This window comes from Peromyscus maniculatus, chromosome 4, assembly GCF_049852395.1.
Source record: "Peromyscus maniculatus bairdii isolate BWxNUB_F1_BW_parent chromosome 4, HU_Pman_BW_mat_3.1, whole genome shotgun sequence".
NCBI classification, from domain to species: domain Eukaryota; kingdom Metazoa; phylum Chordata; class Mammalia; order Rodentia; family Cricetidae; genus Peromyscus; species Peromyscus maniculatus.
In genome coordinates this window covers 139,845,469-139,860,096 of record NC_134855.1, presented here as the reverse complement: position 1 = coordinate 139,860,096, position 14,628 = coordinate 139,845,469, and the positions used below count along the sequence as shown (strand labels likewise).

General features: G+C 52.1%; 1 protein-coding gene across 3 annotated transcripts in view; it reads left to right on the top strand.

The window, feature by feature from the left end:
• Positions 1-14,628, top strand: part of Slc9a8 (solute carrier family 9 member A8) — a 55,176-nt gene that overhangs the window by 35,715 nt on the left and 4,833 nt on the right. For all 3 annotated transcript variants that reach the window (XR_006071674.2, XM_042276849.2, XM_042276850.2), the window contains exons 9-14: positions 2,997-3,135; positions 4,622-4,727; positions 6,360-6,476; positions 8,668-8,750; positions 10,334-10,445; positions 12,637-12,857. Coding sequence is in view for 2 of the 3 variants with exons in the window: in XM_042276849.2 (XP_042132783.1) it covers positions 2,997-3,135; positions 4,622-4,727; positions 6,360-6,476; positions 8,668-8,750; positions 10,334-10,445; positions 12,637-12,857 (778 nt within the window). In the remaining variant the exon portion in view is untranslated. The remainder of the gene's footprint in view (positions 1-2,996; positions 3,136-4,621; positions 4,728-6,359; positions 6,477-8,667; positions 8,751-10,333; positions 10,446-12,636; positions 12,858-14,628) is intronic.

Sequence of the window (14,628 nt, the reverse complement as noted above, 5' to 3'; positions counted from 1 at the left end):
CCTGTTGACCCCACCCAGCTGTGTGACTCTGGACCAGCTCCTCCCTCTCTCTGGGCTTCCTGACAGATTGTGTCCCTCAGTTATAAAGTGAAAGTAATACAGCCTCCGGTCAAACTGAAGGACTGACTAGGTGAGCAAACGCAACATCATTGGAGAGGCAGCCTTCCGCCTCTAGCCCTGTGCTAGGTCACCTCTTTACCAACTGCTGCAGGCAGATCTTGCCAAGCAGTGCTTAAGTGCAAGAAGTCCTCCTTCAACCTTAAAATGGAGCCAAATTTCAGAATCTTTCTGTTATTCTATATAAAAGGCAGAAAATGTCGACATACACTTCTAACCCTTAAAGTGGAAGCAAGAGGGTTAAGAGTTCAAGGTTGCTGGGCTTAGTGGCGCACACCTTTAACTGAGCACTCAGGAGGCAGAGGCAGCAGGATCTCTGAGTTTAAGGCCAGCCTGGTCTACTGAGTGAGTTCTAGGACAGCCAGGGCTACACAGAGAAATCCTGTCTAAAATCAAAACAAAACAAAAATTTGTCTAAGGTAATATCATTCCTGGGTATCACTTTACTGGCATGTTCACCCACTGCCTTCTCACTGGCTTTCTCACACCCCTCTTGATAGAGATGCCTATGGTTTTAGTTGGGAAATTGTTGAGTATCGTTGCATAAGGCCTTTAGAGCATAGACGGCAGCTGGTTTTCGTTGTAAGATATTTCCTGAAAGTTTAACTTAGTTGGTACAGTGCTTGCCCAACAGGTACAAAGCCCTGGGTTCAATCCAGAGCACCACATACAACTGTGCATGGCAGCAGATACCTATAATCCCGACATTTGGGAAATAGATACAGGAGGACCAAAAGTTAAAGGTCATCCTCTACTACATAAGGAATTTGAGGCCAGCCTGGGCTACATGGGACATTGTGTCCAAAATCCATTCTTTTCTGAAAGCTTCTTAGTTCTGGATTTTGCCTGCATCTCATTTCCTGGTGCACTAAGCATTGTGATAAGGAATTGCCTGCTTGGAGGTAATGACAAAAGCTATTTTTATGATTAGGATCAGAACTCAGTTGCTTTGCCTCTGATGTCCTTGAAGAAAAAAAAATCTGTCAGTAAGGAAATGCCAGTTTTCTCAGGCCTCTGCCACACACCTGCCAAGTCGAAGAGCTGTTTTGGAAACAAATGGGCAAAGATGTCCCCATGACACATCTTACTGGAAGAGGGGCTTCAGAGGCCGCCACGTCAGTTCCTGCGGTGGCTCTGGATTCAGTGTGTCTAGACGGGTCACCTCCACACAGTCAGATTCTCTGGACTGCAAATGCTCTAAGGGTTGTCCACCTCCTGCCTTTGCGTTTCGATTCCACTCGGATTTGACTTACTTGGTCCATGGTGTGCCAAAGAGAAGAGACATGAAAGAGTGGGGCAGGAATGCCATGGAGGATTCCAGAAAGGCTGTCTTAATGCTCCAGGCCTTGCAGGCCAGTGAACATTTTGAGATAGAAGCAGGAAGAATGAGGATAGAAGGCCTCTCCCCTTTTCATTGGCCTTTGAACTACCAAAACCCAGCTGTCCCTCCTTAGTTCTGAAAGGATGCTTGTCAACAGTTCCTTCCAAAGTTGTCAGACATCTGGCCTATGCCGAGTACACATGCAAATGAAGTATGCAAGTGAATGGCCTCCTTTCTCTTCCTTTCCCAGAAGGGTCCTTCTGGTTCTTTAACTCCTGGGTTATTTTTAGCTTTATTTATTTACTTAGTGGTTTGGCGGTTTTGTTGGTTTTTGTTTTTAAGAAAGAGTCTCCTGTAACCTAGGCTGGCCTTGAACTCCTGATCTTTCTACCTCAGTCTCCCAGTTGCTCGTTGCTGGCTTTAATTTGTTGCTCTCAGTTTGTTCTTTTGTCAGTAGCTGGGGAGGAAATCCTGTCTTATGCCGAGGGTGTAAGTCTGCTTTAATTTCTTCGGCAGTCCCAAGCCCCTGCTGGTCCTTGGCTGTGACAGCCAGTTATTATGTGGAACTCCACTCCCGCTCTAGTAAGAGGCAGCATGTGTCTAGCCAGAAGTAAAGAGTGCTGAGCTGCTGTGAGATGGGAAATGGGGCGTGTCCGCGGGGGACGCTGAGATGATCACTAGGGAGAGATGATCACTAGTGGATTGGGAAAGCTGCTCACACCACGGGCAGAGAGGCAGGCCCGTGGTGGGGGCTCCAAGGACCTCTCAGGTTCTAGCATCAGAGATGCCGTGGACAGAGTGGGAGTTTAGTTTACACTGTTGTGAGGACGGGAAGGTTTCACAGCATAAGCCAGCGTGGAGGCTCTCTGATTCCAGGGAGGAGACAGGGGAGGAAGTGGGAGCAGCGTGCGTGAGTGCATGCGTGCGTGCGTGGCCACCAGTACCCCTTGGAAGTCTGTCAACTCACTTCCCAGGGAACAGGTCCTGGCTCCTCGGGGAAGTCTGTTAGCTAGGGACTCCCAGTCTCTCAGCAGGGTGTCTGTAGGTGACTGAGAGGGGGAAGCCATTGCAGGTATGTCCTGAGCAGCAGCTGGACTCTCCTGTTGCATTCTGACACACAGTGTGTGGCTGTGGTCCACTGGGAGTTGGTATCCTCTGTGTACTTGAATGTTCCCACTCAAGCTCCCTACTCCTGGGCACTGTTTCCTCAGCCTGAGAACCCTTTCTCCTAAATGGAAACCCAGCCTGCATTGCCTGGGGAACCTTCCTCAATCACCCATCTACCCCAGTCTGAGTTAGATGCCCACCCTGTTTTTATAGCCCTTGGCCCTTCCCCCTCATTACCCAGGGCAGCTCCTGAGGACATCACCTTTGCCCTCACCTCTGAGCCCCAGAAACAACCTCAGTGCTTGGACAAGTAGGTGACCATAGAAGCCTCCAGCGGTGGATCGAATGGCGGGAAGGAAGGGGGAGTTCTGGAAGGAACAGTAAGTTATGTCGGAGCTGATTCTAAGGACTCTGTCTGTAGCACTTAACTCTCTGTTTTCTTCTTTCCTAGCACGGCTGAAGGTCTAACAAGGAAACAGATGTCAGATGTCAGTGGGTGGCAAACGTTCTCACAGGCCCTCGGGTACTTCCTCAAAATGTTCTTTGGCTCTGCGGCACTTGGCACGCTGACTGGCTTGATTTCTGCATTGATATCCTTTTAGCATGAGAGCACAAAGCGCGAGGATCACATGGATGGTGTCCATGCTCACTGTTTTCCCCTCTTCCTCAAGAACCCAACTTTAAAGTTTATTTAAAGGAAGGTTTTGCAGCCAGAAGGTGGTGGCCCACGCCTTTAATCCCAGTGCTCAGGAGGCAGAGGCAGGTGGATCTCTGAGTTCAAGGCCAGCCTGGTCTACAGAGTGAGTTCCAGGACAGCCAGGGCTATGTAGAGAGAATTTGTCTCAAAAAAAAAGAAAGGGAGAAAGAAAGAAAAAGAAAGCAGTTGTCAGCTACTGGATGTGGGTGCGAGGAACCGAACTCAGTGGGGCAGCTCTTAACCACAGAGCTCTCTCTAGCCCAACAGTGTGGACCACTGACAGCCCCTCCCTGGGGGGAGTTTACCTGGAAGGATGGCAAGGACCATCCTGGTTTGCACTGTGAACTGCTTTCCAGCTGAGGGCTGTCGGGCAGAGAACGAGGCTCGACAGCAATGAGACCTTACTGCTGGCAACAGTTTGTCATGCAGAAATAGGTCAGGCTCCAGAGCAGGCCACATGTCCCTCCTGGAGCAGTTCGTCTGTCAGCCAGCTGGGTCTGAGTATGTTTCCCACCATCCTGGCTCTGTTCTGGTCTGTCCTCTCTCCAGAGGCTGAAGGCTGCCTGGGTTGGTTGGCAGCTGTCAGGAAGCAGAGTGAGGCTGACACGGTCAATGCAGCCTTTCCTCCAGACGGACAGCTAGCTCAGCAGGAAGAGAACTGCTGTTCTGTCCTACAGAGGATCCACGCTTAGTTCCCAGCACCCCGGGGCAGCTCACAGCCACTTGAAACTCCAGGTCCAGGGGATCAGACTCCTTCTTCTGGCCTCTGTGGGCACTGTCATGGGCACATGGCACACAGACATACAGGCAAAGCACTCAGACATCAAATGTAAAAATTTTAAAAAAGCATGCTAGAGACGGCAGTACATGGCTGTAATCCCAGCATTTGGGAAACCGAGACAGAAGGGCTCCCACAAGTTTGAGGCCATCAGGGCTACATAGTAAGATCCTGTCTGAAAGAGAGGCAGCAGAAGGAGGAAGGGGCAGAGAAGAAAAGAAGGAAAGAAGCAGTGAGTGTGGCCGCATATTGTAGTGAGTGCATGGAAACTCAGCTTCAGTCGGGGCCTGGGAACACGGGCCTCTGTTCCCAGGGCATGAGTGCGCTATTCTGCAGGGACAGGAAAGACGGGCCTTTCAGCAGGGCGATGAGTCCCTGGAGAACAGGCAGTTGAGTGACCTGTGTCTGCAGCCCCAGCTGAGTCAGTGTTTCTGAGCGGCTTGTCAGATTCTCATTTCTACAAAGAGAAAAGTTTCGTAATGAGAAATTCCCCAGGTAACTGTGCCAGGATCAGCGTCTCCTGTGCTGCTCATCTGCTTATGTATCCGCCTTGCCTCGCGTCCATCCAGTGCCTTTTCCTTTCTCCTTGACACCGGGCCACGTGCTGAAGCACATCGACCTGAGGAGGACGCCTTCCCTGGAGTTTGGCATGATGATCATTTTTGCTTACCTGCCGTATGGGCTGGCAGAGGGGATCTCACTCTCTGGTAAGGACAGTAACCAGTACACTCTGACCCTGGCTAGAGACAGTCACCAGCACACTGTGACCATGGCTAGAGACAGTCACCAGCACACTGTGACCATGGCTAGAGACAGTCACCAGCACACTGTGACCACAGCTCGGTATTTTGCCTGGGGATAGAGGTTTTGTCCATTGAGGTGCTTTTTCTGCCACAAAGGTGCTGTGATGGCCCCTGTTTGACCACAAGAAAATCTGAGGTTGAAGAATAGTACATTGTTGGTTGAGGGTTGGGGGTGCAGGCAGAAGGATCAGGAGTTCAAAGTCATCTTCCACCACATAGCATGTTCAAGGTTAGTCTGGGCATCATGAGATTCTACCTCAGAAACAATCAAGCTCATGAGATGGTTCAGCAAGGGAAGGCAGTTGCCTCGTAATTGCTACCAAAACTGATGACCTTAATTTGATCCCCAGAATTTCCATAGTGGAAGGTTGAGAACTAACTCGAAAATTTGTCCTCTGCCCTCCACAGGTGCACACATTCACACACACACAGACAAAGGACAGACATACAAAGTCCTAGATCAACGTCATCTCGTTTTAAAAGTCAGGGGCTGGAGGGCTGGCTCAGTTGGTAAAGTGTCCCTGCGAAAGCATGAGGATGCGAGTTTGGACCCATGCTGCTGAGTAAAACCTAGATGTCGCAGCGTGCATGTGTCTGTAACCAGCAGGGGGCGCTGAGATATGAGGATTCTTAGAGCTTGCTGGCCAGCCAGTCTAGTAGAATTGATGAGCTCCAGGTTCAGTGAGAAGGCCTCCTTCACAATGAGATCCAATCTGGGTGGTGGTGGCGCACGCCCTTAATCCCAGCACTCGGGTCTCTGTGAGTTTGAGCGAGTTCCAGGACAGGCTCCAAGACTACACAGAAAAACCCTGTCTTGAAAAACAAAACAAAACAAAAAAATGAAATTAGTAGAGGAAGACACCTGAGGTCAAATCAAACTCTACCTCCATATGCACACAGACGCTCATATTGAGCGTGTATATACAGTGTACGCAGCACAAAAGCAAAACAAAACATTTGCTGCTGTCACAGCTCCCTCACTGGCTGACACTCAGGTTTTCACCTTGCCACCCCCTGGAGTGGGCACCTAGTTGACTTCTTACTCAAGGCTGAGGTTGTGAGATTCAAACACTGGCCCCTGAGCCCCGGGGACAAGGTACGTACTTCCAAGGTGGAGGAGGAGGGCTGTCCACTGAGCACTGGTTCCTACAGCCTTCCGTGCTGTGGGGTCAGTCAGCAGCCTGTCTGTCAGCTCTCTGCCGAAAGTGGTGTGGATCCTGGGCCCACTGTTTGTCCAGTTGTAAGAGCACCAGCCTTGCAGCCTTGCAGGGCCAGAGCACGCTGCATGCCGTGTTCCCAGGCGCAGGTATAGCTGAATGAGGAGGGCTCTCCCTGACGCCAGGACTCCACCCTTAGGTAAGGGCTGTGTAGAGACCTGTTGAGGAAAAGGAGCCATTGCTCTGAGTCGTCTTTCCAGCCCCTCCCATTTTCTTACACCCCTGATAGTGGGGTTCTGGGATTGTAGAAGAGTGTGGTCTGACTCGCACACCTGTCCCTGTGTTCTGTGTCATGTCTGCCCTCTGCCTCTCTCTCCAGGCATCATGGCTATCCTGTTTTCTGGTATCGTGATGTCACACTACACACACCATAACCTCTCCCCAGTCACCCAGATCCTCATGCAGCAGACCCTCCGGACTGTGGCCTTCCTGTGTGGTGAGTCCCACCTCTGAGTGCCCACACAACTGGGATTCCTGCTCTGATGGGGTGTAAGCGAGGATTTTTCCTTGGCATCAGGGCCCAGAATCCTTCCAAGCCCAGCAAGTACCATGCTCCTACCTCCTGCCTGGGCTGGCTCCTGTGGCTTGTGATTCCGTAAAAGATGTACAGTACTTAAGACGTTTGGTGCCTGCAGTTTATGGCCAAAGATAGAACTGCTGCTGGATGTTCCAGATGTAAATGTGGAGATCTCCACAGTTGTTCTTGGGAATTTTTTTTCTTTTGGTTTTTCGAGACAGGGTTTCTCTGTGTAGCTTTGTGCCTGTCCTGGAACTCACTCTGTAGCCCAGGCTGGCCTCAAACTCACAGAGATCCACCTGCCTCTGCCTCCCGAATGCTGGGATTAAAGGCGTGCGCCGCCACCGGCTCTTTGGAAATGTTTTAACAGCTTTCCACCTAGGGGCACTGTGGGTTTCTAAGCAAGGGCATCCTAGCACTGGGGGAAACTCCAGAGCTGCAATCCCTGGGACGAATGTGAGGTCTTTTTTTTAAGCAGTGACAGTTGGCACTTCCTCCCCCTCCATTTACCATGTACCCATTCCTGGTCATACCTGGAGTAAAGGTGCTACCTTCAGGCATCCTTTTAAACTGCATGCGCGCGCGCGCACACACACACACACACACACACACACACATATATATCCTGGGGCTAGGCCTCAGCTGCAATCTTAGCATCCCCTGGTGTCAAGGGGCCATTTCACTTTAGAACCTGGACGGCAGGGCTATCTGTGAAGGTCGGGAGGCTAGGTGAGGAGAGGCCAGATAGCCCATTGCCAAGGAGCGAGCTGGAAGACTGGCCTCTAGTGCCCCAGTGGCTGTTTGATCCACAGCTCGTACCAGAAAGCCTTGGTCAGAGGCTCTGACCTGGCCCTCAGGGAGGAGCAGAGAACGGTGCACCTCTCGGTGTCTCTGTTCTGTGCCCCAGACCAGCTCTGGTTAGCACTCAATTCTGGGGCTGCACATGTATGCCATCTCCTCCTGAAGCTCCGTCACAGCATCTGTGGGAATTCACCAGGCACGTGCTCTCTCCTGACCTGCTCCTCCATGAGAAGTTTAGCCAGTGCGCCAGGCTGTCTTCATGTGGCCTGCATTGCCAGAAGCAGCGTACATGGCCACCACCCTGAAAGGATGGGTTAAGTCAATCACACTTCCCTGCTGCCAGGGAAAAGTGGGGTGGGCCTGAATGCACTTTCTTGAAGGATGGCCCAGCATTAGCTAAGGATCTCAGGGAGAGGAGGGAGGACAAGACCCTGCTGGCTGTGGCTGCTGCGTTGAAGAGGACACCAGCCAGTGCACATGCCACTGAAGTGAGGTGACAGCCTCGCCGCCTTATGTTCACATTTAACATGCTGCCTGTCTCCTGAGGTGTTGGGCTCTGTTGGGTTCTTCTTTTGAGCCCCATAATTTAATCAGGAGCCTGGAATTTATGAGGTGCTCTGTTTAGCACACGCAAGTGACAGTTGTACACTGAGTGCAACTACGCCTACAGATGGGTCCTTCCCACAAGCCCTGTGGGTTAGCTGCCTCTTGAACCTCCAGCCAACATCGGTGCATTTTGTCCACCAGTGGGTGCTGCTAGCATTGTGCACTGGGAGGGCGTTAACTCAAGGCCCCTTCTCACTTGCCATGTGGCACCTACAGTCAAGTGCTTGGAATTTTTGCCTCTTTGCTCCCATGATGAACCCTGACTGGCCAGTGTTCAGCAGATGCACAGGTGGAAGCTTGTTTGTGCACACCGTGTCCGACAACTGACTCCTGATGTTGGAGATTCTCAGTAGCAGGGCATACTGCCTGTGTGGCGGTAACAGAACGCTGGCCTTAGCGATCCACGCCCGCAGTCCCAGCCTGTCTGTAAGACCTTCTCAACCCATCTGCTCCCTACACACGCACGCACGCACGCACGCACGCACGCACGCGCGCGCGCGCACACACACACACACACACACACACACACACACACACACGCACGCACGAAGATGAAGTACAAAGTCTGACCACAGTATCTGTTGCAAGACTTTTCCAGAAAATAAGATGACTATTGGTGTGGCTTTGGGGATGCTTGTTTAAGTTACTACTGAATTGTAAGGAAGGAACTGGGGTGAATAATCCACTCTTTGGTTTCTTTCAGAAACGTGTGTGTTTGCATTTCTTGGCCTGTCCATTTTTAGTTTCCCTCACAAGTTTGAAATTTCCTTTGTCATCTGGTGCATAGTAAGTATTTCTCTTGTTTTTGTTGAATGCTTATTTTCAGAACAGCAAGTACATGGTCTAGAACCACTTTTGTAACTATCATCAGTTCAGAGTCAGCAGCTGCAAAGACAAGCTTCTGTTGAAATTTCTTTTGTTTAAACGATCCCAGACAGTAAGGTCTAGACATTTTACATTTTCAGTGTTTTGAATGGTATATGCCTTTACATATACAGTTTCAGCCAGAGCTCAGCAGTGGGTACCTAGAACCCCAGCATTTGGGAGATGGAGGCAGGAGGATGAAGAGTTTAAGGCCAGCTGGGTATGGTAGCGCCTCTAGTCCCAGTGAGTTCAAGGCCACCCTGGTCTATGTAGCAAGTTCCAGACCAACCAGGGCTACACAGTGAGACCCTGTCTCAAAAAAAGACAATACAGAGGGGTTTTTTGGTTTTGGTTTTTTTATCTTTTATTTTTTATTTTCCAGAGCTGAGGACTGAACCCAGGGCCTTGCGCTTGCTAAGCAAGTGCTCTACCACTGAGCTAAATCCCCAACCCCTTGTTTTTGTTTTTTTAATGATTTAATTTTTATTTTATGTGCCTTAGTGTTCTGCTTGTATGTATGTCTGTTTGAGGGTGTCAGATCCCTGGAACTGGAGTTACAGACAGTTGTGAACTGCGATGTAGGTGCTGGGAATTGAACCCAGGTCCTTTGGAAGAGCAGCCACTGCTCTTAACCACTGAGCCATCTTTCCAGGCCCCCCAGTAAAATGTTTTAAGGGCAGTTTTAACTACATGGTAAGTTCAAGAACAGCCTGGACTTGCACAGCAGAATCCTGCCTCAAAAAAGACAAGGAGAAGTGCAGTCAACTGCAGGAGACCCCACTTTTCTTGGGTCCTATTGAGTCCTTTCCCCATCCCCATGTGACCTCCATCTAGAGTGGCTGCCTGCCTGTGTCACAGTTCTGTCCTGTGAGCACAGATCTCAGGGGGAGAGCCCTGTACAGCTGCAGATGCTCTGTCCCCAGCCCCTCCCCCAGCCCCTCCCCCAGCCCCTCCCCCAGCCCCTCTTGGCTGTTGTTGGTTACAGTAGGAAGGAAGCCTTTTCAGAGGCTTTACCCCACAGCAGGCCCAGGACTTGAGCCACCTTTGCGCTCCCAGGTAGGCCTCACTCAGCCCACTCTCCTTGTTCTGAGGAGCCAGACCCCAGAGCAGAGACTGGAGTACCTGTCTGTTGTCCCCTCTCCCCACAGTGCCCCAGTGGGGGAGATTAGCATGAACCCACCAATTGTAGAGTCCTGGTTGTCCTTGGCTGGTTGTTTCTAGGCCAGACTGGGAGCCTGGTCGTGGCTGCCTTTGTTCTGAGGCTGTGTGACTAAAGCCCAGAATGATGCTTGCTAGTCTCCTCTTCTAGCATCTGAGACAAAAGGTCAGACCAGAAAGCTTCACCCAGGCAGAGCCAGGGCAGCAGCACACGTGTGAGTCTCCATCCTTGCTGTGCTGGTGGGTTGTCTATGGCTGAGGGTGAGACTGCCTTAGACAGGTGTGTTCCACTGATGTTAGCCTGAAGACGCAGTGGATTCCACCACACTGACATTTGATATTGACAGGTGCTGGTACTGTTCGGCAGAGCCGTCAATATCTTCCCTCTGTCCTACCTGCTGAACTTCTTCCGAGATCACAAAATCACCCCTAAGATGATGTTCATCATGTGGTTCAGTGGTGAGTGACAGCCGGGGTGGGTGAGCCTAAGCCTGGGCTGTGTACATGGGTCCCTGCGAAGACAGGCTCCAACAGGTGCTACCAAATGGTGCACCCTCATCACAGCACCATGAAGTGGTTGGCCCTTTCTGTCCCTGGGATGAAGACTCTCAGGTTCCAGGAGGGCAAAGGTCATGCCTAGCTTCCGGGAACCCTTGGAGGCAAAGCAAGGACCTGTCCAGCTCCATGCACACCCTTGGCAGGCCTGTGTAGCATGGTGTGGAGTGTGGAGTGTTGCTGAGCATAGGGATTTGACCCAGGGCTTCCTCATGCTACGCAAGTTATTTCTCCTCTGCTGCAGAATCCTCATAGCTGAATCTGAGCATTGCAGCTGCCTGTCAATCACACCTCTCTACCTTCTCAAGGCTGGGATGATTTTGTCAACCTTCAGCTCTAAAGAATCAGTCTTAGAACCTTTAACTCTCTGTACTCCTCCTATTTCAATGTCGGTAGTCAAGTGTGGTGAAACATGCCTTGGTCCCAGCAGAGGCAGGCAGATCTCTGAAAGTTCCAGGCCAGCCAGGGCTACAGAGTGAGACCATCTCAAAAAATAAAATAATAATGAATATAATTGAATATCTCCATGTGGGCTGCAGTGCTTCATAGTGTCCACTACAGTTTGCCTCAACCCTTTTTCTTCAGAAAGGCCTTATTGTAAAACTGTGAGCCAAGGTCACTGGCACTGAACTGTAATGCCAGCTACTTGGAAGAACAGGGAAGGAGGATTTCTAGCTTGAGTCCAGCCTGGACCCTGTCTCACATGGACATGTAGAGGTCTGGCTGGCCTGACACTTGCAGTGTAGTCTAGGTTTGAACTTGCAGTCATCCTTGCCTCTGCCTCCCAAGTGCTGGAATTACTTCAGCAGTCAGTGTCTCCTCCCAGCCCTCACCCTGTCCTCATTTTGCCCACTCTGCTCCCTTCTGCTCTGCTGGCCTTGGCCCTGATCAACTCACAGGTGGCTTCTGCAGCATCAGCCCTCAACCTAGTGTATCTGCCGGGCCATTACCGTTGCCAGTATACCAAAGACACCTCCCCTGGGGCTCCCCTGGGGCTCCCCAGCCTCCCACCCAGCACTTCCCACACTGACCCCAGACAGTGGCATCCTAGGGCCAGGCCCCACCTCTTTCTAAACCTGTCCTCTGACAGTATGGACTTCCTGATCTGGCCTTTCCATCTATGCAGCTCTCCAAACCAGCCCTTCCTCTAGAACCGTTTCTACTTCTGTTTCTGGGTGTCATGGGCCACAGCAAGTTCCTTGAGCCAGAGCCCACTGCCTGCCTGCTGCTTGGCTTGCCCTCCCTTCATGGGAAGCAGCAAGGTGGATTGGAATACATGGGTGCCTTCCTGGTACCGCTAGGCATATGTGCACACTGAGCCTGTCATACGTGTCAGGTCCCCTCATCCTGTGACCCTTGTGGGTTTGGAGAAGAGTAGATCCCCCTGCTCATGTCTCTGAGTCCACCCACTCTGGCCTCCTGGCCATCTCAGGGCTGGACTGCTGCAGCAGCCAGGCCCTCTCCAAGCTCCCCCTTCCATGTCTGTTCCCAGTGACTCTTGTGACTTTAGTGTTGTGTTTACTGTCCCAGCTGCTCTGGGACTTGTGAAGGCAGGGCTTGGGATCCCCTGCTCCGTGTGTATGGTGCAGAGCAACTGCCTCCAGCTCTGTCCACACCCTTAGTCCTGTCGTCCTTGCCAGCAAGCTCCACAGAGAGTCCTTAGACAGGCATACACTGTTGCCTGTGTCTGCTGCACGTCCACTCTAGGCTGCTCCCCGACCTGTGTGCTGTGGAGAGTGGCCGCACCTGCTGGGCAGGCTCTGTGGCAGGCTACCCTGCCTGTGCACAGAGCACCTAGTTGAGGGCCTGGGAACCCCAGGGAGGACTCAGCTACCTTAGCTGTCATATGACAGATCTGGTGGGCCCCCAAATATACCTGCTACACAGCAGCATGGCTGTAGTCACCTTGCCTGGAACCAGCCCATGCAGAACATGCAAGGGACTTCAGCCTGTCCACCCTGATACCTCTTCTCACACCCTAGGCCACTTCTGTCAGGTATAGGTCCTACGGTTAGTGGTGCTGAGCGGGATGGAGCCACTTTCTCCTCTGCCCCGCCCCCTCTGGCTTGGCCTGAATCTCCCTTCACCATTGCAGGCCTCCGAGGGGCCATCCCCTATGCACTGAGCTTGCATCTGGGCCTGGAGCCCATGGAGAAGCGGCAGCTCATTGGCACCACCACCATTGTTATTGTGCTCTTCACGATCTTGCTGCTGGGCGGCAGCACCATGCCCCTCATCCGCCTTGTGGACATTGAGGATGCCCGGGCACGCCGCAGGAGCAAGAAGGATGTCAACCTCAGCAAGACTGAGAAGATGGTTAGTACGCCTGTGGGCCCTGCGGCCTGTCTGCCAGGGGGAGCAGGTCAGGCTTCTGGGGGCATGTGCACTTGCTTACCTCGGTCAGCGGTGCAGGCCTGAGAACAGGTGCGGGAACTTGGCTTCTGCAGCATGGCTCTCTGAGGTAGGATGTGTGCCAGCCTTGTGACCTGCTGGAGCCATAGAAGCTGAGGACGATGCCATCTGTAGCTCAGGACATTTGAAGTAGAGCCTGATCCTATGCCAGCGTCCTGGGAGTGTGCCTCTGCTGCCAGGAGCTGAGCCAGGAGCCCAGGTCAGAGACCAAGAGGTTTCAAAATGAGGGTTTCTTCAGTGTGCATTCACATCTCTTGAGAGGGGCCGAGAGGATGGTGGCTTGTGGTAGCTATGAGGGCTGTAAGCAAGGTGGCATCCTCAAGAACAGAGGGATCACGGTTCAGGGATAGAGGTGTTCAGGACCCAGACATATTGGAAACGGAGGTTTCTGTGCCCCCTTCCCCCCTCTACTTCCTGTGAGCCACCTCCTGCTGCCAGGCCACTCTCAGGCTGGGGCTACCTTACCCTGGCCCCCTGCCTTCCTCCCTACTGCAGCAGCCCTGACTCCTGACCCATCCTCCTATCCCACCCACCCCTCCTGCATCCTGAGATGCTTTGCCTTCTAGTCTCCCTCTTTGAGATGTCAGTAACTTGGGTCAGTCATCCAAGTGCCATCTGAGAGTGGGAGAGTCAGAGCCATTGGTCCAGAGCATTTCCTCCAGCCTCAGGCTCTGCAGGTCTTTCCCATTCTCAGAGGCCTCTCCTCCAGCTAACCAATTGGCTTGGTGTTGTGTTGTGATCTCTATTTTTTTGTTTATGCTGCTGTTGTTTCCTTATTTCCAACTTTTTTTTAAAGTATATGTGTGTCTGTGTATGTGTATGCCTTGCCATGGTAATGTGCTTGTTTGCGGGGGGGGGGGGGGGGCAGTGCGCATGCACACCCCCATGAATGTAAGAAGAGAGCATTAAGACCATTAGATCCTCCAGAACTAGAGCTTCCTGCAGCTATGAGCCTAACGTGGCTGCTGGGAACTGAACTAGAGTTCTCTGGACAAGCAGCAGGCATTCAGAACCACTAAGCTGTCTTTACAGCCCAGTTTTGCCTTTTGATACAGGGCTCACTCTGTAGACGAAGCTGGACTTGACAGTGTTATGGCTACAACTGTCTTGCAGTCTTGTTGTCTCAACCTCCCAAGTGCTGGGAGTTACAGATGTGAGCCCTGTGTTGATTGACATTTCTGCCAAGGCTGCAGCCGCTCTCAGACAACCATAATACACTGTTGTGGCCACGGCACTTGGACTCTGCAGGTAGCTGGGACTTTCATAGTCCCCATCCTACAGGGGAGAAGAACACAGGCACACAACCAGCAGCAGCATAGGCACTTGTTAAGTGTGCAGATCTGTAGCCCCGCCACTGACTCGCCGCAGAAAGTACAGCTGGGGCTGTCGGAAATCTGTGGCATCTTCAGGGTTCTCAAAGCCGAGACTGACTGTGCACCCCCCATTTTCCTCGGCACGGCAGGCCCAGGCCAGCAGGGCTTGGCAACTTTGAAGACTCCTGTGCTCCAAACCTGTCACTGGGCCTCCCTGCAGAGGGTAGGCTTTGGGGGCCCCAAAAGGTCTGTGCCTGTGATTGCTGTCTAGGGTAGAGTGTGTACTGGTGGTGTTCTGGCAAGAAGGCAGAGTGGGGGCTCCCAGGGAAGTGCCTGCTGACACTGCCAGCTCTGTCACCCAG